A 24,704-nucleotide genomic window follows, 5' to 3' on the forward strand; every position below is an offset into this window, starting at 1 on the left:
CTGATGACGCTGACGCGTCGTCATGGAGAAGCAGCTGTCGGGCTCCGAAGGTCCACGCCCACTGCCGAAGAGTCGCAAGCCCGCCGTACGGGGGAGAATGAACTCCTCACGTCACTCAATAAGGGTGCAACGAATATAAACAAAAGAAATGGTAGTGTGTTACAATAAGCATCTCCATGACGACGCGTCAGCGTCATCAGATGTGGAGCTACGCTCCTGCGCTGGATGACTCCTCGCGCATGCACAGTAGAAGAAGGACCCGGAAACGGTGGCAGCTGACGTAGCGGTGGTGCTGGTCTTCCGGGTAGGGGACATTTAAGGCAGCAGACTTGGGGGGGGACATTACTATCTCCTCCCCTTTATTTCTTTTTAAGCCATCTATATTTGTTTACTTGGATGCATCTCTTCTGATGCTCCTAGCTCTCAGCAAATGACTATACTAATGTAATGCCATACGTTTATCCCCAAAGGCTTTCCGTGATGGCATATACTCCGGTTTTAAAAGCGGCTGCTGAGTGTTCATCTTATTTCTGGGTGTGGATAGCCATTGAACTTGTGCAAACCTTAAACATTTCAGCAACGGTGGGTTTATACTCCCCAAATCTCCTTATGACTAATACTTGCATTAATGTGGTGGGCCCATAATGTCTGTTCTTCAGCTTTCCATCCTCTTTCTCCCTGTGAACTTGCCTCCCTTCTCCCACACTTCCTTCCCCCTTTCCCTCCCCCCCCCCCCCCCCCTTTTTTTTCCCTCCCTCTTTTTCTTTCCCCTCTTCCCCTTTCCTTCCCCCCTCCTTTTTCTTTCCCCCTTCCCCCTACCTTTCCCCCCCCCCCTCTCTTTTCCCCTTCCCTTCCCCCCCCCCCCCCCCCCCCTTCTTTTCTGCCCCCGTCTCCTTCCCCCCTCTTCCTTTCCTTGTTCTCCCCTTACTTCTCTCTCACCATATCCAATTTTTATCTCATACACTGAGGTGGTGCTCATGTTTTACCACAAAACCCCAGGCTTACAATTACTTATTTTCTGATTTTACACTAGTATTTTCCAAAGTGCCCCCCTTGCCCGCACCCGGGGGAACGCCCGCTGAGGGCGTCTCAGTGTTGTTCTAGCCCCCTGTGGGCCAAGGTTGGTGAGTGCAATATAAATTAACGACTACTTTCTCCAATATCAATGTTTTGGATGTTTATTACATTGCTGTATTTATTTAAATGTTCAGCTGCTTCTGTAATGTTGATTTTTTTTTATTCTGTAGAAATTGTACTAGGACGCCTCCTGAAGAAGCGGCTTGACCGCGAAACTGTAGAGGTCACGTTCGCAAGTACTAAATAATCTGCCTTCACTTACCTTTGTGGGCATTACATCAAAACTTTCTTGTCAACATTGCTGTAAACATTTTTGTATTATGTCATTGTCTATTCATTATGGTGCCCATATATGGACCTTTTTTAATGTCTTAATTTTCAATAAACTAAAGATTTTATATATACCTTTGTCCATACCTCTTTGGTACCGCAATAGTCCTAATACTCCCTTCTTCTGGAAGAGATAGGACCCAACACCATTTATCGTTGGACTGTCAGTTGATCTTTCACATTTGTTCACTTTTACGTTTAATTCAGGGTGGAGTGCTTTTAGGTGCGCCCTTATTAAGTGTGTATTATGTAGTGGATATTGTTTTTTTTAAGGAATAGTTAAGCAGCACAGCACAATTTCTTGTTTATATGAAATGCTCATTGCTTCCGGTTTCTTAGACCATACAGATGATCGGAGCCATTCTGTTTTCTGATCAGCTCTATGGTCAGCCGGCTGCACTCTTGGGCTCCCTGGTAGGGCAGGAGAGCTGTGGAAGGCGGCGGGAAGAGGAACGTCCCCTCCCGTTGCTTGTAAAAGCAATCCAGTGGTTAATTGGCTGCTAGGATTGCTAATACAAGAAAGCAGACCGCTGGCTGAAAAAAACAATACCGCAATACTGCAGGCATCATCCCGGTATAACCACTCAAATCCACTCAAATGAACAAAGCATATGCTTCTCTAGTGTGTATTTGTCTTAATCTAGAACACTTGGCGTGAATCCTGTCTGGTTTCTCTTTCCTCTGTGTTCTTCATGAATCATTTCTGACGGTAGATTTCAATACCAGGCTTTGTAGAAGGATTTAATTCATCACTGTGTATCACCTTAGGTCAGTCACTTCAGTGGTATATGTAAAGCTTTATTTATTTGGAGGCAACCCTGCCCCCTGTTCAGCTCAGAGCAGGTGATTGACAGCCTTAGCTGTGCATGTTTCCCTACAAGACTGTAGAGGAGGTTTGTCCGTTCACTCCGCTCAGGCCTCAGATTACACTCCGCAAAGTGCTGTGCAGTGTGTGACTTCAAAAAAGTTAAGGTTTATATAAAAACAAAATTAAACTTTTATACTCTCCAATGCTGCATCTAATCCCCCACAGGCTCTGCACTGAGACCAGAGCGATTTAAACGCCTCTGATTGCTTAGTTCTCCCCTCCACAGAGAGCTCGTAACGGTCAGTCGCCACTCTCTGCTTTGCCTTTCCAGCGGTTACTGGAGCTCTTGGCTGTGGAGTGGGCAGGAGCCTCGGGATGAATACTGACTGTAAAGTTGGAATCTGATACAGAGCCTGGACTGGCTAAGTGACCTCAGCTGACAGCAGGCTTTAGCCCACTGTCGGCTGAAAATGGTCACAGGAGTGCAGAATGAACTGCACTCCTGTGATCCATAGGAGAAGTAGGACCAAAAATGGTTTTGGCCATGCTTCTTTTTTTCAGATCCCTTCCTCCTGGAAACTCAGAAATGGCCTTTGATATGTGTAGTTTGAATGGCTCTAGAAAAGAGAGGGCTATAGGTAAATGGGGTACAAGTTTTGTAAAAGGATTTAATTCATCACTGTGTATCACCTTAGGTTAGTCACTTCAGTGGTATATGTAAAGCTTTATTTATTTATTTTTTTTTGCTTCTGTTTTTAGCATTTGCATTTATGGAGGTGGTGACCGTAAAGGCCAAATAAATGTTGTTGCAAAGGGAGTGGATATAGTCATTGCTACTCCTGGAAGACTGCATGATCTACAAATGAACAACTTGGTTACCTTAAAAAGTATAACTTACTTGGTAAGTAAATATTGTTTAAAGTGTCAGTAAGCCCACATCATAAAGAAACTATCAGTAATTGCTTTTTTACATGCTGTTTATACTCAGTCACTGAGATTTGTTTTCTGTATTTTGCAAAAAACCTGTTTGATCCTGCTGCTCTCTGTCTCGATCTTCTGTTTGTCCTCAATTCCGTCTAGGGATTTTGCAGCTGTGGTGGCAACACTGCACATGTCGCCCCCCCCATGTGAATCAGTCTGGGGTACCCCTACTCATTCATCTAAAAAAAAATAAAAGCAGAGACCGTATTTGACAATTTCTTTATTAAAAAAACGATGTCCCCCTTATAGATCTATTGTCAATCGCGACGCTCGACCCCGCCGACCCGAAAAAAAGAAAAAGCTCTGGGGAAATTCGTACCAGACATGTGTACATCCAGCCTGGTGGCTAATTCTACCACAAGTGTTTTTTGGGGCAAATCAACATCAAGCTTTGGTAGCTCAAATTTGTAGGGCTCCTACTTGGTCTTCTGTTCCTAGTTTAATGAATTTTAACCGACTGAATGCTCGAGCCTCTGATAATGTGACCTTTTGGTCAGGGAGTCTTGCGGGCTGCGGCATGAGGCTCTACCCTGTCCTGGTTTAGTTGTCTGGGTTTAGTTGCAGTGCTGCCATCCCCTCGTGTTCAGTGTTTTGAGACATCCATATCGTAAAAACCTATAAAGGTGCATCGCTAAAAAAAATCATGAGTCTCCTCATCAGTGGCTCATTTAGAAGCTCAAGGTGAAGAGTCCAATAAGTGCAGAGTGCAGGCAAAAAGCTTGTGAGCTATCCTCTGACAGAAATGCACACACTGACTCATACTATCAGGGGTGGACCAGCACATACATTGGTCAAATACGCTTATTACAAAACTCAATCGGCAAGAACGCCTAGTATCAGCAATCTTCTATGTTATAAAGGACTCCACTTTATATGGACCTCAATGCATACAGTGTTGAGGGATGGGCAAATAAACTTTTCATTGTTTAGTATTAACGATAATTAAATGTATTGAAAATGCAGCAAAAAACACTCCCCAAAAATCAGATAAAATCTTGCATGTAGAGCAGCAATGTGAAGGAATGTTTCCAACCATCAAAATGGCTGACCTTCATGCGCGATGACTTCACATGATCCAGCTCCACCCAACGGTTTTCATCGTACAGATGTGATTAGGGGCGTGATCCATATCATAATAAATATGAAGATGCCTTGTGTCCTAAAATGTTTGAGGAAAATTTAAATTTTTAGTTAACCTGTAAATCCTTTTCGTGAAGTACATCACGGGTATCCCATCCCTTCTTTGTTGATTTATGGCTTGCTACAAAACTAAAGCTATGCACGAAGGAAGGTTTCGTGTTTTTTTTGCCAGTGCCCATTCATCCGAAGGTGGCAGGATAACTATTGTGTAATAGATCTGAAGATATCCTATGATCTACTTCCAAGAAAAGTATTTTCATTAAACCAAAAATCTAATTTTTTATTTTTTTTTTTTTTGGTTATTCAAATATAGCAGTTTATTTTTAATTGAAAGCCGAACTCTACATTTTATTTATTTATTTTTTTTTTTTTGGTTAGAGTAAGGAAGAGTTGTAAACTCCTATTGACTTTTTTCGCCATCCTCTGCTCCTGCTGTAGAGATTTTACCTATTTCCGATTCTCGTGCCCACGGCAATTAAAACCTGAAAGAAATGTGCACACTTCCGGGCTAATAAGGAATATTCTTTCTTCTGTTCGTTGAAAGACAGCAGAGACCTTAATCCCTGACCAATGGATTTAGAGTAAAAGCTTCAGTAGTAGGGCACTAGGCACAGAAAAGACTTCTAAAGTCAGCCCCCGATGGTGGCCAACCCCTCCAACCTGCTAGGGGCCAGTGCCTCAAGAAGTAAGGACTTGAGCTCCTTGGTAGGAATCTTAGTTTCCCTACTTTTCCAGAGATTTTTTTTTTCCTCTGGTAGATCTTCAATCAACAGCTGAACTGGGTAGCAAGCAGAATAGGTCATTGTAGTCCCCTCCCAACTCAGCTTATGAGTACATGTAGATCCTTAAGTACATGCAGCTTCAGCTGCAACAGCCCTATCCAGGATCTTTGGGCAGTGTCATGTACCTTACAGTGGAGTCTGAATGCTGAGGGAGGCCTCTTGCACGGTTCCGGTCCCAACACCCCTGGTAGTGAGGACAGGGAGTGCTGGGGCACGAAAGGGTGCAGGTGCCTGCCGCTAGAAGCTGGACCGTGGAGGTTCAGGATCCTCTAAGTGCAGACGAGAAGACTGATCACCAGAGCTGCTCAGTAGAAGCCGGGCAGGTAGGTATGGCTTCAAGGACAATTGCAAAGTCAGAACAGGCAAGGTTTGGCAACTGGTTGGCAGCAAGGTATCCACACAGCAGGCAAGTTCGTAGTCAAGATCAGGCAGAGGTTGGCAACGGGCGAGCAGCGAGGTACAAAATCAGAATGCAGAGCCATAGTAGAGAGTCCAAGCCGGGGTCGGTATAATCAGCAAAGGTAGGTATCAGACAAGGGAGATCTAAGAGAGTAGTCAGGAAGCCGGGTAGTCAGGAGCAAGGTAACACAGGAATCGGGAACTAGCTGAAGACGATCCAGCACTAGTGTCTGGCAAGGACCTTGTTTATATATGGTGCTGAGCGCCCGGATTGGTGGACGTACCCGTGAGGACGTACACCCGCTCGTATGGGTGTGCGGGTGCGTGTATACATTCGTACGGGTGCGTGGGTGTGCACGTTCAATCCGGAACTCGATCGCCTCTGTCGGGGACACCGCGCATGGCCGTTAGTCACTGCTGCACGGAGACGGAAACTGGTACTGTGAGTTCTCTGACAGGCAGCCTGTAAGTGTTCCTCATGGGGGCTCATATGACCTATATAGACATGCTACTTGTTATGAAAAAATGAATGTACCTTATTCCTATAACTAATTAGACATTTGGACAGTTGTGGAGGCAACATGGACTCTCGTGGTACGGTATAAACTTACAAGTCAGTTTACAAAAATATATACATTTATTATGCACAAACACACACATAATAAAAAGCCTTCAATAGTAGATAAATTGCACTGGATGCTACTAAATCATGGAGTATCCACTTATCTGACACAAATTGGAAAAACTTGGATATATATAATGATGATCCCGCGCTGTTACACGCAGAAATTTGTTCTTCCAGTTGTACACTCTACATGTTTCGGGGTAACCCCCTTCTTCAGGAGTATATTAGGTCAGAAAATGATCTACAAGAAAGCATATAAATCAAGTGTACAATATTAGACTCCAAAATGCATAACTAGTGACCAACCTTCAAGGTATACTGCCATGCATCTTAAATCAATAAAGATAGTCTAATATACCCCTCAGTACATCCCTCAATATTAAGGATTTAGCCCATACGAAATGGTTGATTTTAGAGCAAAAAAGAAAACTCGCCCACAAAGCCGGCACCAGAATTTTAGGCGTCACAAGGCCAAAAAATTGGCAATCTCCCGGGCGAGTGCGGGAACCAAGAAAAGTGAAGTCACATAAGAAGACTGTTACATAAAAAAGAACTACTTCATAGGGTGGAGAAATCTCACAGCCATTATATTACAGATAATTAAATTTAAAAAATTCAATCAAAACATTTCAATTGGTGATGCACACCTATGAAGTCTTCACTAAGCAGTGCATGTAATTTGGGTGGGGGGAGAGTGTTATCCAAATGGAAATTGAAGTCAGGTGTAGATGGAAATAGTCCAAGGAACCAGCCAAAGCCACATATAGATTCTATGTAATATATAATGAGGCTTATTGTTAGAATGATTGAAGCATTCCAACACCGATCTAATCCTAATGAGAGTAATCAAAAGAAACGCCAACCTATCTCGGAGATCTCAAAGTGTAATGTCAGGATCACACCAAGCGGCTTTGTACTCTAGTATCCCGCACGAGTGGGGTATCCGGGTGGTCGAGTCCTTTCTAAAAGAGCAAGATCATACCACCTGGTGCCATAATGTATTTGTTCTGGATCTACTTAGATTTGTACTTACCAGAAATAATTTTGTCTTCCTGAATCAAGTCTACTTACAAAGGCAAGGAGTGACAATGGGCACTTGTGCCCGGCTTATGCCAATTTATATTTGGGGGGATGTGAGAGGTGGTTGTTCTCCGATGAAAGATTTCTGCCCTATTTGAATCATGTACAATTTTGGTTTTGGTTCATTGATGATCTTCTGATTGTGTGGACAGGGTCTAGAGATGAACTGTTGGGGTTTCTCGATGCCCTCAACATCAATGAGTTCAATCTGAAATTTAGATACACATTTAATGCTGTTGAAATCACATTTTTGGATTTGTTAATCTGTATTGATGAAAATGGCTACATCACTACTGATTTATATCGTAAGCCCAGGTAATATGATCTTGCATGCCCAAATTTCTCACCCTGCCCCAGTCATCAGAAGTATACCATATGCGCAATACCTGCGTATTCGCAGGAATTGCTCATCTGAAGATTTCTTTTGTCAGTCTGATCTTTTAAGATCAAGACTATTTGACGGGATATTCTAGAACCTTGTTGAGGAAAGCCTTCAATAAAGCTAGAATAAGACCCAGAGCTGAACTTTTATTCAAAAAAAACTCCTAAAACCGAAAGCAATACAGTGACATTTATCACTCATTATTCTGCACATGGACGTTCTTTACGTTCGCTGATTTCTAATTGCCACCTTTTAGCCGAAGATCATATTCTGGCTAAATATATACGTTCTACCCCAGAGTTGGTATTTAAGAGGGCAACTTCCCTGCTTGATATTCTGACTAGCAGCCATTACCAACCTAATTCGGAGACCCTATCTCATTCTTGTAAGGGAACCTATCGTGTAAATGTAGCCGCTGCCCATGGATCTGTGAGCGTGCTGGCATATATCTACCTAATGGCCAATGGTTCCAATCGAGACAATATGCTAATTGTGCTACTCGTGGAGTGATTTATCTGATGATTTGTCAATGCCATGCGTTTTACATAGACAAGACCATTTGTGAACTTGGATTAAGGATGAGGGATCATCTTTTATTCCAGTGAAGGCAAAATTGTGACACCAGTCACTCGACACATAGGTTTACATCACAGATTTGATAACTCAGTGATTTCATTTTTTGTATTGGAAGTTGTTCCGCCTAATCCTAGGGGTGGCGACTGGGACAATGCTATCTTAAGGGCCAAGACTTACTGGATTGAAAAGCTTTCTGCTCTTAATCCCCCAGGGATTAATGAGGTCAACTCCTACAGACCTTTTCTGTAGGCGTTTATCCCATGGGACCAATTGGTATCCCCTAGGACCTCATGGTGCTATCCTTGTCTCTCATCATACAATTCTTAAGATTTTTGTTTGTTCCTGTTACTTAGTGGGGACTTTTGGGTTTCCAGGGCCATCTATCCTCTGGGACCCCACCCTTCTATGTTTTTTTGCCAGTGGTCGTATTATATTGGGGGTGGGAGCTCCTTTTCCTGTTCGCTAACTCTTGAGTCTTGCAAACAGTTTCCTGCCTTAAGCAGTTTAGGATCTTTTCTCTGCATTCATTAACCACTTGCCGGCCACCCTACGTACATGTACTGCGGGACGGCAACTCTAGTGCGCAAAATCACGTATGCGACTTCGCTGTCTGCGGTACGCGCACGCGCCACTGGGGACCAACTCCCGTCGTTTGTTTCCAAGAGAGGCAGAATGCCGGTCTGCCTATGTAAACAAGGCAGATTGTCATTCTGTGACAGGGAAAGACAGAGATCTGGTGTTTCTGCTAAGCAGGAAAACTGATCTCTGTCTTCCCACAGATAAAGCATCCCCCACACAGATAGCATTCCCTAGGGACACATTTAACCCTTTGATCGCCCCTGATGTTAAACCCATCCCTGCCAGTATCATTAGTACAGTGACCGTGCATATTTTTTAGCCCTTGTTCCCAAAAAAGTCTCACTTGGTGTCCAATTTGTCCACCGCTTTGTTGCAGTCCAGCTATAAGTTGCTGATCAAAAAAGAAAAAGAAATTGCGCTAGGTGCTAAGTATAAATGATAATGAAAACTGAAATAAGGGACCGTGAAGGAAGTCCTGCGGCTAAAACACAATAACCCCAATACAAGGGCACATAGAACATACAGAAAGAACAATGTAGCGCTGGACTAGTGAAAAAGAACACATATATTGATATACCGTATATAATTATAGCAAGACCCACAAAATTGTCATGAGTCAATAAGTGATATTAGGTAATGTGAAACCATATCTTAAATAGGTGTATACAAAACTATAAGTGAAAAATAATTAAATATATATATATGAACAAAATATTAACTAAAAAGTTCATATATGTGACTAAAGATGCGTATCAAAGAATACTTTAAAAAAAGTTCATAAATGTAGGTGAAGGTGTTGAATGTGGAGGGAATGATCCTTAGAATTCCTCCCGATATTTCTTCCCATATAAGGTACATAAATGGGAGCCATTGGATCTGTGGCTCCCATTTATGTACCTTATATGGGAAGAAATATCGGGAGGAATTCTGAGGATCATTCCCTCCACATTGGTGCCTTTGCTATCACGGATCAGCTGTGGAAAGAGGAGACCAGTAGGACAACATAAGGAGTCCATTGTGGGATACATCCAGGAGTTCACCTTCCACTTCTAAGCCTGTTTTGACCCCCCTGAGTAAGGGCGGTTGCAGGCTTTCTGGTAAGCCTCCAACTTTATCATCTGGTGGTGGGCTACACTGTTGGTGGATTATGCAACTCCGGTCCCTTCATCTGGTTCGTCTGTGGATTCAACACCTTCACTTTGTTACTTTTATGAACTTTTTTTTAAGTATTCTTTGATACGCATCTTTAGTCACATATATGAACTTTTTAGTTAATATTTTGTACATATATTTATTTAATTATTTTTCACTTATAGTTTTGTATACACCTATTTAAGATATGGTTTCACATTACCTAATATCCTTATTGAATCATGACAATTTTGTGGGTCTTGGTATGATTATATATATCAATATATGTGTTCTTTTTCACTAGTCCAGCGCTACATTGTTCTTTCTATAAGTTGCTGATCGCTGCCATTACTGGTAAAAAAAAATGTAAATAAATAAAAATTCCATAAAAACATCCCATGGTTTGAAGACGCTATAACTTTGCACACACCAATTGATATACGCTTATTGGATTTTTTTTATCAAAAATATGTAGCAGAATACATATTGGCCTAAATTGATGATTTTTTTTTTATTGGATGTGTTTTATAGCAGAAACTACAAAAAATATTGTTTATAGCGCAAAAAATTAAAACCGCAGGCGTGATTAAATGCCACCAAAAGAAAGCTCTATTTGTGGGGGGGGACATCAATTTTGTGTATAGCGTCGCACGACCGCGCAATTGTCAGCTAAAGTAACGCAGTGCCGTATCTCAAAAAGTGGCCTGGAGGGGTATTCCTTCCTGAGCTGAAGTGGTTAAAGAACACCACACCAATCCCTCTGGTTGTGTTGTCTGTGACTGGTTGTTGCTATTTGTTCTGCTTTATAACTGGCTGAGTTAACAGGTTGGATGTTTGGCTCTGATCGGAAGCCTCCTCTAAGCTGTCCTTTTGTGTTATACTACTGAGGGCCGTGCTATAAACCCAGAGGTCAGAGATCAAGATTTTTGCTTTAGCCTTCAGTTAGCACAGAGAAGGATTTTATGGGGACTACAAAAATTCCTGTTTCTTTATAGTGTATTGAGTGACATGGGAAAGTAGAAATTCTTACACTTAGGTTTTACCAGTGCCTTCAGGGGGTAGGGACACTGGCAAACAAAAAAGGTTAAGCCACCCTCTGTATAACCCCACTCCAGTTGTCATATCTCATTTTTCTGCTAGTGTTCTTGGAGGTTGGATGCCTTTTCCTCAGAAAAACTGGTTTTAACCCTAAAAAACAAAACAAAAAACTCCTGTTCCTTTTATGGCACAAAATATAGCCCAGTGCTTTTGCCATGTCAATTATCCCTTTCTATGTTGTACAATACCTGGCTGATCCTGCCTGTTCCTGTCCTTCCCTCTGTAAACTGGCCACGTTGATCATGGCTGCTGATCTCTGATGGGGTGCATGGTCAGTTTACGCGCCTCCATCATCCAGCTATGTCTTTAGCGTCTCGGCATCTCCCCTCTCTCTCCCTGTCTCTTCCGTAGTCTGTGTGTGTGCCAACCGATCTCCCCACCCCTCCTCTTTCCTCCTGCCTAGAGAGAGCAATGCCATTCCCCTGAAGCTACTCCTCCCCTCCTCTGTTAACCAGTTCCCACCCAGGGAACTAGAAATTTACTTGGAACCCCCACACAATTTTTTTTATGTCAGTATTTCTGCAGTGGTTTTTCAAACACATTTTTTTATGGAAAAAATACATGCTTTAAAAGCCTTTACAGGTTACCAGTTTAGAGATTCGCAGGGGTCTGGTTCAATGATTATTGCTCTCACTCTGATGTTTGCAGTGATACCTCACATGTGGTGTGATCATTGTTTACATATGCGTGCCCAACTTGCTTATGCATTCACTTTTATTATCGTCAAAGCCAAAACTCAAGCCTTTCTTTCAATGCAAGATTTAGAACGCAGAACCTACCAAGTCCACCCCAAAACCCTCTTCATAATGAAGGGGCACTGTCACTGTTAACAGCTGGAGGAAGTCTGGAATAGTTTGCCTTTCTCTGGGTTAGACGTCCCAGAGCTGTGCATTCAAGTGGTGATTTCAAAGGGGTACACAAGATCGCAGGACATTTGGGTAATGGGGTGCTTGGACAACCTCCTTCTGAGGGACTCATCTACCCTTTAAGTTATTTATATGCTTCAGGCATTCAGTTAGGTAATTAACTTTCAAAAGTCTGCCTCAATCTGGTGCATTTTGAATTTTTCAATACACTCTTTTGATCCATTGAAGTCTATGGAGCCAAAAACCAGAAAAAAGTCCCTGGCCCTTTCCATAAAATTCATAGATGTGAACTACATCCATAGGAAACCATGTTAAATGTACTGTAGTGTGTTTCTGCAAAACCTGAAAATGCACTAAAAAATGCATAGGCGTGAACTAGGCCTTAAAGAGAAGGATGGCTAAGGCTTTTTTGGCCCTACTTCTCTTGTAGGTGGCAGGAGTGCTCTTGCTCTCCTTTGACCCAGAATCAGTTGAAAGTGGGCTAAAGCCCACTGTTGGGCTCACTGGGTGGCCCTGCCCCTTTATCTACTGCAGTGGTGGGGCCAAATGACCGTTCCTTCTCAGGCACGGAAGTAAGCAATGGAGTCAGCAATTGCATTCAGAGCCGGTGTCTTGCCGAGATAGTTCCCTCGGCGGATAAGTCGTCCCCCCTGTACTGCGCAGGCGCAGTGCCTGCGCAATACGAACTATTATCAGCCGTCGGAGATAGCCGAAGCACAAAATCTACAATCAGCTGTACATGGCGCCTGCGCCCTGGGTCCAGGTTCCTTCCCCACCATCCAAGTGGACCTAGAGGGGGAATAAAAAAAGAGCCAAGCGAAGCGAGGTCGTGCCCGAAGCGTGGCGAGCGAAGCTAGCCCGCGAGGTGCCCTCTTACAGGCGCCCTGTACAGCTGATTTTCCCCTATTCATCTTCGGCTATTACCGCCAGATCCTACTGCGCAGGCGCAGCGCCTGCGCAGTAGAGGGGGGTCCTTATCCGCCGAGCGGAACTTTCTCAGCAGAACACCGGCATTGACGTTGCAAGTGAGGAAGCCTGTATGTACACACTGCTCCCTTACTGTAAACACTGCTTCTCTTTGCGCACACTGCCCCCTTCCCCAACCTCATCTGCTGTACACACTGCCCCTTGTAACCAGGGCCGCTGATAGGCCATTACAACTGGCCCTGTTGTACCGGGCCTGACCAGCAGGGGGGCCCGGGCAAGCGGAACAAATAAATAATTTATGCAAAAAAAAAAATCCTCCAGTCATGGGCAATCAGAGTCTGTCCGACTGAACCACCATGCAACCCACGGCGGTTATTTTTTGCGTTTTTTTTTTTTTTTTTGTGCAGATAGCTATCTGCAGACTAGGTGGCGGCAGGGGAGGGACTATTTCCTCTATTTCGGGCGCGGAAGAATGCCTCTTCCGAGCCCACTCTTCATGCTGGCTCAAATCCCAGCCAGCGCTTCCTCTACAGTGCCGTCCCCCTGGCGCCGCGGAGTGATTCCTCTCCCTCCTGTGAGAGAAGTATCAGTGCAGCGAGCGGCGGCAGCAGAAGGAAAAAAAAAAAAAAAGCAGCTGGCATCATCGACATTGCATCTGATTGGAATCGTTTGTGGACACTCCAGTCCTGGCAGCAGCAGGATCAGGGTAGAAGTGGGGCCCGGCTAAAAATTACACAGGTGTGTGCTTGCTTGGGGGGGGGGGGGGAGAGAGAATTCAAGATCTACTACTTCTGCAGCAGCATCTATACATTATGGCATGGGTGGCACTGTCTGCAGCAGAATATGGCATTGGCAGAATGGGTGGCACTGTCTGCAGCACAATATGGCATTGGCGGCATGGGTGACGCTGTCAGCAGGTAGCACATGCGTTATGGCATTAGCGTCATGGGTGGCACTGTCTGCATCACATTACGGCATTGGTGGCATTGCATGAGTGACACTGTCTGCAGCACAATATGGCATTGGCAGCATGGGTGGCACTGTCTGCAGGTAGCACATGCATTAGAGCCCATAACGCATATGCTGCCTGCAGAGACAGTGCCACCCATGCCGTCAATGCCATAATGTGCTGCAGACAGTGCTGACAATGCCCTAATGTGCTGCAGACAGTGCCATCCGTGCTGCCAATGCCATAATGTGCTGCAGACAGTGCCACACATGCCTATCACTTGTAGACAAACCTGCACTTTGTTTCAAGGCAGGGTCTGGGGAGGGACCAGGGGTGGAGCTGAAGGGGGGGCCCCCTCAGGTAGGCTGTACGGGGCCCCATGATTTCTATCAGCGGCCCTGCTTGTAACTGCATTTAGTCTGACATTTTGTTGTTGTGTTTTTTTTTTGTTTTTTTTTTAATCTTTTAGTCACTGGTTGTTAGGTTGCCAGCCTGTGTTGGCTTCTAACAACCAATGCAAAAACTGACCATTTGTCCTTTATCATTCGTTTAGGGACACTCCCGGCAATAGATATTTGTTCCGTTTTTTTAAAAAAACAAAACATAAACAACAGATCTGATCATTCGTTTACATCTGTTTGCCCATAGGAGTGCATTGCTGTCTGTTTCATTTGTCAACAGATGGATGAAAAACAGACAGACAGAAAGCCCATGTGAAAGGAACCATATTCATGTCCATGTGTTTTATCTTAATTATACTGAACACAGGCTGGTTAGTCTACAGTGAGGGAAAAAAGTATTTGATCCCCTGCCTATTTTGTACGTTTGCCCACTGACAAAGAAATGATCAGTCTCTAATTTTTATGGTAGGTTAATTTTAACAGCGAGAGACAGAATAACAACAAAAATATCCAGAAAAATGTATTTAAAAAAAGTTATAAATTGATTTCCATTTTAACCCTTTCATGACTAAGCCTATTTTTGAAATTTGGTGCTTACAAGTTAAAATCCATATTTTTTGCTAGAAAATTACTTAGAACCCCCAAACATTATACATATTTTTTTAGAAGAGAGTCTAGAGAATAAAATGGCGATTGTTGCAATATTTTTTATCACACGGTATTTGTGCAGCGGTGTTTTAAACGCAAATTTTTGGAAAAGTGACACTTTCATGAATTTTAAAAAATCCAAACAGTAAAGTTACCCCAATTTTTTTGTATAATGTGAAAGATGATGTTACGCCAAGTAAATAGATACCAAACATGTCACCCTTTATAATTGCACGCACTCGTGGAATAGCGACGAACTACGGTACCTATGAATTTCCATAGGCGACGCTTTAAAAATTTTGTTACGGTTACCAGGTTTGAGCTACAGAGGAGGTCTAGGGCTAGAATTATTGCTCTCGCTCTGACGATCGCGGCGATACCTCACATGTGTGGTTTGAACACCGTTTACATATGCGGGCGCGACTTCCGTATGCGTTTTCTTCGCTGCGCGAGCTCGCGGTGACGGGGGCGCTTTAAAAATTTTTTTTTTTATTATTTATTTATTTTATTTATTTTTGTACTTTTATAAATTGTGTTTAAAAATTTTTTTTTTTTTTTTTTTACTTTTATTGCTGTCACAAGCAATGTAAACATCCCTTGTGACAGTAATATGTGGTGACAGGTACTCTTTATGGAGGGATGGGGGGTCTAAAAGAGCCGCATCGGTTGTTATACTCGGGTAGCCGATCGCCCGCTGAAAACAACGGTACCGGGATGATGCCTGCAGCTGCGGGCATCATCCCGGTATAACCCCGGAAAGCCGAGGACGCATATGTGCGTTCGGTCGGCGGGAAGGGGATAATGAGTGAAATCAGTATTTGATCCCCTATCAATCAGCAAGATTTCTGGCTCCCAGGTGTCTTTTTTTTTTTTTTTTTTTTTTTTTTTTTTTTTTTATATACAGGTAACGAGCTGAGATTAGGAGCACTCTTAAAGGGAGTGCTCCTTATCGCAGCTCGTTACCTGTATATAAAAGACACCTGTCCACAGAAACAATCAGATTCTCTCCACCATGGCCAAGACCAGAGAGCTGTCCAAGGATGTGAGGGACAAGATTGTAGACCTACACAAGGCTGGAATGGGCTACAAGACCATTGCCAAGCAGCTTGGTGAGAGGGTGATAACTGTTTGTGCAAGTATTCACAAATGGAAGAAACACAAAATAACTGTCAATCTCCCACGGACTGGAGCTCCATGCGAGGTCTCACCTCGCGGAGTTTCAATGATCATGAGAACAGTGAGGAATCAGCCCAGAACTACACGGGAGAATCTTGTCAATGATCTCAAGGCAGCTGGGACCATAGTCACCAAGAAAACAATTGGTAACACACTACGCTGTGAAGGACTGAAATCCCGCAGCACCAGCAAGGTCCCCCTGCTCAAGAAAGCACATGTACAGACCCGTCTGAAGTTTGCTAATGTACATCTGAATTTTTCAGAGGAGAACTGGGTGAAAGTGTTGTAGTCAGATATGACCAAAATCAAACTCTTTGGCGTCAACGCAACTCGCCGTGTTTGGAGGAGGAGGAATGCTGCCTATGACCCCAAGAACACCATCTCCACCGTCAAACATGGAGGTGGAAACCTTATGCTTTGGGGGTACTTTTCTGCTAAGGGGACAGGACAACTTCACTGCATCAAAGGGACGATGGATGGGGCCATGTACTGCCAAATCTTTGGTGAGAACCTGCTTCCCTCAGCCAGGACATGGCAATGACCCAAAACACATGGCCAAGGCAACAAAAGAGTGGCTCAAGAAGCACATTAAGGTCCTGGAGTGGCCTAGTCAGTCCCAAGACCTCAATCCCATAGAAAATATGTGGAGGGAGCTGGAGGTTCGAGTTAACAAACGTCAGCCTCGAAACCCTAATTTCTTGGAGAGGATCTACAAAGAGGAGTGGAACAAAATCCCTCCTGAGATGTGTGCAAACCTAGTGGCCAACTACAAGAAATGTGTGACCTCTGTGATTGCCAACAAGGGTTTTACCACCAAGTACTAATGCTGGCCATACACTATATACCAAAAATCTTCCAAAATTTGGTCATTTAGACAGTTTGTTGTTTTTTCAGCCAGTTAATGGTCACAAAATCAATAACCGTTGGGACGTTTTTGAGCCGAAAAAACAAAGGACAAGTTTGGAAATTTTCTGCCGAACGAACAATAAATTAAAAGGTTAATGTGTTTCCGGTCCAAACTGTTTGTTTTCACTAGGTATAGTTAAAAAAACGAACAAAAAATTGATTTATGTCCACTGTACGATTTCAGACATTACATGATGGCACTCGTTTGCTCTCATGGCTGAAAGTTCGTTTTTCGAAAATGGGTTTGGCAGATTTTTTTGCATCATGTATGGCCAGCATAAGTCCTGTTTTGCGAAGGGGTCAAATACTTATTTCACTCATTTAACCACTTCAGCCCCAGAAGATTTGCCCCCCTTAATGACCAGGCCATTTATTGCGATTCGGCACTACGTTGTTTTAACTGAAAATTGCGTGGGCGTATTAACAAAATTAATGTGCCTTTTTTCCCCCACAAATAGAGCTTTCTTTTGGTTGTAATTGATCCCCTCTGCGATTTTTATTTATTTATTTTAAATTTTTTGCTCTATAAACAAAAAAAGTGCCAATTTTGAAAAAAAAAAACAATATTTTTTACTTTTTGCTATAATATCCCCAAAAAATATTTTAAAAAACAAACAAATTTCTTCCTCAGTTTAGGCCAATATATATACTTCTACATGTTTTTGGTAAAAAAATTGCAATAAGTATATATTGATTGGTTTGCGCAAACGTTATAGTGTCTACAAAATAGGGGCTATATTTATTTTCTAAAAAATTTTTTTACTAGTAATGGCGGTGATCTGCGATTTTTATTGGGTCTGCGACATTGTGGGGGACAGATCGGACACTTTTGACACTCTTTTGGGACCATTGACATTTTTACAGCGATCAGTGCTATAAAAATGCATTGATTACTGTATAAATGACACTGGCAAGGAAGGGGTTAACAGTAGGGGGCGATAAAGGGCATAACTGTGGGGGGATGGGACTGCCTGGGTGAGGAGACCGATCGTTGTTCATACTTAGGGGAGAGGAGACCGATCTCTTGTTCATACTAACAGCAGTCTGAAAGCGAGCCAACGTATAGTTACGACGGCTCACCCAGGGAAGCCAGCCTGCTGCAGTATAACTGCGGCGGGCTGGTTGTGAAGCGGTTAAAATGCAAATCAATTTGATAACTTTTTTGAATTGCGCTTCCGCTACCATACAGGCCTGATTAGTGGAGTGCTGCAGAGATGGTGGTTCTTCTGGAAGGTTTTCCTCTCTCTACAGAGAAATGCTTGAGCGCTATCAGAGTGATCATTGGGTTCTTGGTCACCTCCCGGACTAAGGCCCCTTCTCCCCTGATCGCTCAGTTTTGCTGGACTTCCTGCTCTAGGAAGAGCCCTTCCCCAGATCTGTTCCTTGATAAAATCCTGTTTCTGAGGTCTACAGCCAATTCCTTGGCCTTCATGGTTTGGTTTGTGCTCTGACATGCACTGTTAACTGTGGGACCTTATATAGACAGGTGTGTGTGCCTTTCCAAATCACGTCAAACTGAATTTACCGCAGGTGGACTACAATCTAGTTGTAGAAACATCTCAAGGATGATCAGTGGAAACAGGATGCACCTGAGCTCAATATTGAGTGTCATGGCAAAGGCTGTAAATACATATGTATGTGTGATTTTTTTTTTTTTTGTAAATTTGCAAAAATTTCAAACAAACTTCTTTCAAATTATCATTATGAGGTATTGTTTGTAGAATTTTGAGGAAAATAATTTAATTTAATCCATTTTGGAATAAGGCTGTAACATAACAAAATTTGGAAAAAGTGAAGCGCTGTGAATACTTTCTGGATGCACTGTACCTGTAAAATCTATTAAGTGCATCACGAGACACAGAGATCCTTCCCCTCTGTATTATGATCTGTGGCTTGCTGGAAAACTGAAGCCCTTCCTACAGGAGGGGTTATGCCTAGGAGAGGACTTCCTGTCTGTTTTTTTGCCATTATCCAATCACCTGTAGGCGTCGCATAACCTTGTTCGTAAGGAGTGCTAAAGCTGTTCGTAAGGAGTGCTCTGTGTCCTGTGATGCATTTCCAAAAATGGATTTTATAGGTAAGCCAAAAACCCAATTTTTCCTTAGTTTTTATTTTGGCCTGAAACTAGTAAAATATAAAAAGGCGATATTATTTAACTACCTATATACTGGGCCAATTCTGACCAATTTTGAATAAAAAGCAATATTTTTTACTTTCTGCTATACAACATTCCCAATAAAAATGTTCAAAAAATCGAATTTCTTTATCAATTTAGGCCCATATGCATTCTGCTACATATTTTTGGTAAAAAAAAATCCCAATAAGCGTATATTGATTGGTTTGCGCAAAAGTTAGAGCATCCAAAAACAGTGAGATATATTTAGGGACTCCATTTTTTGTTTATACTAGTATTGGCGGTGATCAGCGATTTTTAGCGGGACTGCGACATTTTGGCGGACAAATTGGACACCAGTGACACTAATACAGTGATCAGTGCTAAAAAATGCACTGATCACTGTATAAATGACACTGGCAGGGAAGGGGTTAAGTGTGTGCCTGGGAGGTTCCTTCTAACTGTGTGAGGGACAGATACACTGGAGGAGTAGAGAGATTGTGTTTCAGCTTAGCTGACACAAGATCTCTCCTTTGCTCCCTGACAGATCAGCGGTTTGCCTTGTTTACTTGCCTTGATCCGTCTGTACACAGAATGATCGGCGGGTTGCCGCGGCCGCCGGATTCGCTGATTTGGCTCCCACTGTGTCCAATCGCAGTGGGAGTGGCACTCTGGCGGCGCGTGCTCCCTACACTACGTGCACAAAATCACGTACGGGTATGTGATATTCCGCAGTCAGGCCGCCCTGCCGTAGTGTATATATATATGGTGGGCAGTCCGGAAGCGGTAAATTAATTTAAAAAAAAAAAATTTAAAGTTTTTTTGTATAACGTTAACCGGTTCCTGACCGACTCTCGCAGATATACTGCAGCAGAATGGCTCCCCTGGGCGAAATCCTGTACTGGTACGTCCTTTTCTTTTTCGGCCACCAGAGGACGTGTGCCACCAGAGGCGTGCCTGCTGCACGACGGGGGACACGATGCGCGTGGCCACCGGCTACGCGCAATTGCGCGCACAAGGATTTGTGTGTGTAAACACACAAATCCCTGTGCTGTCAGGGAAGAGGAACCATATCGTTTGTTCCTACTAAGTAGGAAAAACGATATGTCTCCTCTCCTAGTCATTCCCATCCCCACACAGTTAGAACACACTGAGGGAACACACAATTAACCCTTTGATCGCCCCTAGTGTTAACCCCTTCCCTGCCAGTGACATTTACACAGTATTCAGTGCATTTTTATAGCACTGATCGCTGTATAAATGCCAATGATCCCAAAAAAGTGTCAAAAGTCTCCGATCTGTCTGTCGCAGTACCGCTAAAAATCGCAAATCACCGCCATTACTAGTAAAAAATAAATAAAAATGCCATAAAGCTTTCCCATAGTTTGTAGACACTATAACTTTTGCGCAAACCAATCAATATACGCTTATTTTGATTTTTTTTTTTTTTACCAAAATTATGTAGAATATATATTTGCCTAAACTGATGATGAAATTAGTTTTTTGAAAAAATTTTTGGGGATATTTATTACAGCAAAAATTAAAAAATGTTGTGTTTTGTTTTTTTTTTTCCAAAATTGTCGCTCTTTGTTATTTTTATTTTAAAAATAAAAACCGCAGAGGTGATCAAATGCCACCAAAAGAAAGCTATATTTGTGGGAGAAAAAGGACGCAAATTGTTTGGGAGCAACGTCGCACAACTGCGCAATTGTCACTTAAAGCGACGCAGTGCCAAATTGTAAAAAGTGCTTTGGTCAAGAAGGAGGTAAAATCTTCCAGGGCTGAAGTTGTTAAAGATGTTATGCCGCTTAAATAGATATCTAACATGTCACGCTTTAAAATTGGGTGCGTTCATGGAATGACGACAAACTATTGTACTTTAAATGTGGAGTGGAGATCTGATACTAGAATTATTGATCTCGCTCTGACGATCGCAGTGATACCTCACGTGTGGTGCGATCACGGTTTACATATGCATGCGGGACGGACGTGTACGTTCGCCACTGTGTGTGAGCACGGGGCGACAGGGGGCGCTTTTAAACATTTTTTTAATTATTATTATTATTACTTATTTTATTTATTTCTACAGTGTTTGTGTGTGTTTTTTTTTATTTATTTAAAATTTTGATCACTTTTATTGCTGTCAAAAGGAATGTAAACATCCCTTTTGACGGCACTAGCAATTACAGGTACTCTTTATGAAGAGATGGGGGGTCTATTGGACCCCCATCTCTCCTTTAGGCTCCAATGCAGCCGATCAGACACAGATCAGTCCAATCAGCTGCTTCACTATGTGGCCAGTAAACAAAGAGCCGGAAATGATGACCTAGTCGATGCTCGCCAGTTCGGACATCACACAGTGGGAGGAACGGCTTCAGTTCCTTTCACTGTGAGGCCAGACGTGAATGTCACTGGTTGCATCACTCCTGGGCTTCCTGATCGCTCGGGAGAGCCCGGTAATGGCAGTGGTGGGACCCCTTCCGCCACATGTAAAAATATTCCAGCGGCTGCCCAGGCGCTCGGGAATACTTTTTACATAAAAAACAATCACCAGCTGTAAAAAAAAAAAAAAAAAAATAACACCGGGATCATGGTTGTAGCCTCAACCATGATTCCAGTACAACCACTTCCCTACCAGGACGTATATAAAGTGGCTGGTAGGGAGGTGGTTAGTGATTGTAAAGTCTTTATTATTTTTATAGGAAAAAAAAACATGTTCTACTTACCTGCTGCTTTGTGCAGTGGTTTTGCACAGAGCAGCCCAGATCCTCCTCTTGGGTCTCTTTCGCTCTCCTGGCCCCTCCCTTCTGTAGAGTGCCCCCACAGCAAGCGGCTTGCTATGGGGGCACCTGAGTCGAGCCGCAGCTCCGTGTGTCCATTCAGACACGTAGCCCCGGTTCAACCCTGCCCCCCTCTCTCCTGATTTGTCTAAGACCTCTTTCACACTGGAGGCGTTTTTGGGCGCTTTAGCGCTAAAAATAACGCCTGAAAATGCCTCATCTGTGATCCCAGTGTGAAAACTCCCACTGGCAGGACGTCAAAAAAAGTCCTTCAAGCAGCTTCTTTGAGTAGCTTTAGGAGCGGTGTATACACCGCTCCTAAAGCGCCCCTGCCCATTGAGATCAATGGGCAGTGGCGCCTTGAGGGCGCTTTTAACCCTTTTTTCGGCCGCTAGCGGGGTTTAAGAGCGCACCGCTAGTGGCCGATGAGCGCCTATAAAACTACGGCTTTTACCGCCGATGCCCCCGTGCTGTCAGTGTGAAAGGGCTCTAACTGTCTGTCTTTTACAGCAGCGGGAACCAGTGGTGCCGCTGTTGTACGTCAGCCAATTAGGAGGGAGAGTCCCGGAGGGCCAAAGCAATTGTGGACATTGCTGCATAGAGATGGGGCTCAGGTAAGTATTAGGTCTGAGGGGAGCTGCTGCACACAGTTTTTTTTATCTTAATACATAGAATGCATTAGGGTAAAAAACCTTCTGTCTTTACAATCGGCTTAAGGTTTGAGCTGTTTAAAGGGATTGTAAAGGCTCGTTTTTTTTTTTTTTTTTTTTTTTTTTTTTTTTTAATAACAAACATATCATACTTGCCTCCACTGTGCAGTTCGTTTTGCACAGTGTGGCCCGAACAGCCTCTTCTGGGGTCCCCCGGCAGCGCTTATTGGCTCCTCCCCACATCGTATAACCCCCTAGGAGAAGCTATCTCCTGGGGTGCGGGCGCGCTCCCGAGTCCAGCATTTGCAGCCATAGACGCAGAATGCAGGACTCGGCCCCACCCCCGGCGCCTGTGTCATTGGATTTGTTTGACAGCAGCGGGCTGCGCTGCTATCAATCTATCCAATCAAGAGCCGAGAAACCCAGGCAGAGAGGTACGGCCAAACAGGCTGAGGTGAGTAAAATATGGGGGGGGGGGGGGCGGCAGCGGTCACTGTCAGAAGTTTTTTCACCTTAATGCACAGGATGCATGCATTAAGGTGAAAAAAACACTAGGGTTTACAACCCCTTTTAAGTACATAGATTCCTTGTTTTATGACCTCTCTTTGGTTCCTAACATAGTTTCTGTTTATAGGGTTCGCAATTTAATTGTGGTTCCTTGATGTCTGTCTAATACAAAAACGGTAACTATGTCTGTATAAACAGGTTTTGGATGAAGCTGACAGGATGCTAGATATGGGGTTTGAACCCCAGATTATGAAGATACTGATTGACATTCGACCCGACAGACAAACTGTAATGACCAGGTAAATTGTGTTTCAATAACTATTACGGTTTGGCATCCCTGGATGTGTGCCATGGGGTTTATGCATATAGTACTGTATATTAAATCTTTACACTAGCTTGTACTATAGAGATGGGTTATCACAAAGAGGTGGCTTTTTCAGGATTTGTCGATCACATTAGTACTGAGAAGAGAAGAAACAGTTTGGCATTCGCAAACACTTGTGATGCCGTGGATGCTTGCCACACAGTCAACTTCATTCAAACTGGTAAATCAAGAAGCTGTTTTACTTGCCAAAACAGGTTTCAGTCTGCTCAGTTCAGAGAATTGCGCAGCTCTGCCCCAAAGCACAACCTTGTCTGACAAGGAAGGGGATGAGATTTCTGTATGCTGAACTTATGCAATAAAGGTATTGTCCCTCCAACAGCCTGAGAGGGGCAGTGAAAGGAAAAGCTACCTCCACATGTCAATTGCCTCATTTAAAGTCCCACTTTCCCTCTTTCTGTTTACGTACTCTTACCCGGGATGGAGGTACATATAATGTGCTTCATTTAAAGTCCCAAACCCCCCCCCCCTTGATTATAAGCAGTAGACTGATGAGCTAATCTCTTACACTCGTGCTGCTTTTCCCTCTGCCAGTTTATGCTCTGCTGTGTAAGGACTGCAGTAGGCTGATACCAGGTCAAATTCAGGTACTTGGAGTGCTTGCGTTTTATTTGTATTTGTGATTACAGCACTTCATTAATTGTGTATTATACACAGATTGGCCATAACATTGACCACCCACCTAATATTGAGTAGCACCCACGTTTGCTTCCAAAACAGGCCTTACCTGTTCATGGCCCAAAGCATCTCACTGCCTCTTCCCATAGTGCATCCTGGTGCCATCTCTTTCCCAGGTAAGCAAGGCATACGCACTTGATCATGCCACCTTCTTTCATTGCTGTGTGATCCAGTTCTGCTGTTTACGTGCCCATTGTAGGTGATTTTGGCTGTGGCTTTGGGTCAGCATAGGCATCCTGACAGGTTACACAGCCCCATACACAACAAACTGTGATGCACCTTGATGTTCTGACAGTTTTCTACTGGAACCCGCATTTGCTTTTTCAGCAATTTGAGCTGCAGTATCTCTTCTATTGGATTGGACCACATGGTCCAGTCCCATGTGCATCAATGAGCCTTGGCTACCCATGACCTGTTCGCTGAGATTAGCTTCCTTGGACCACTTTTGGTAGGTCCTGATCACTGCAGACCGGGAATATCCTAGAAAAGATCTGCAGTTTTACAGTTGCTATAACCCAGTCGTCTAGCTAATTCAATTTGTCCCTCGTCAAGTCACTCAAATCTTTATGCTTGCCCAAATTTTCTGCTTTCAATACATCAACATCCAGGACGTGTGTTCACTTGGTGGCTAATATTTCCCACTCACTTTTAGGTGCCATTATAACAAGATAATCAATGTTATTCACTTTACCTGCCAGTGGTCATAATGTTATGGCTGATTAGTGTACACTAC

The 24,704-nt window shown here is 43.4% G+C and overlaps 1 protein-coding gene across 1 annotated transcript in view; it reads left to right on the forward strand.

Moving 5' to 3' along the window:
- DDX43 (DEAD-box helicase 43) overlaps positions 1–24,704 on the forward strand; it is a 232,407-nt gene that overhangs the window by 133,587 nt on the left and 74,116 nt on the right. The window contains exons 9-10 of the mRNA XM_073626798.1: positions 2,975–3,116; positions 23,110–23,210. Of these exons, the coding sequence (XP_073482899.1) occupies positions 2,975–3,116; positions 23,110–23,210 (243 nt within the window). The remainder of the gene's footprint in view (positions 1–2,974; positions 3,117–23,109; positions 23,211–24,704) is intronic.

The sequence above is a fragment of the Aquarana catesbeiana genome, linkage group LG04 (assembly GCF_042186555.1).
Source record: "Aquarana catesbeiana isolate 2022-GZ linkage group LG04, ASM4218655v1, whole genome shotgun sequence".
In the NCBI taxonomy this organism is placed as follows: Eukaryota; Metazoa; Chordata; class Amphibia; order Anura; family Ranidae; genus Aquarana; species Aquarana catesbeiana.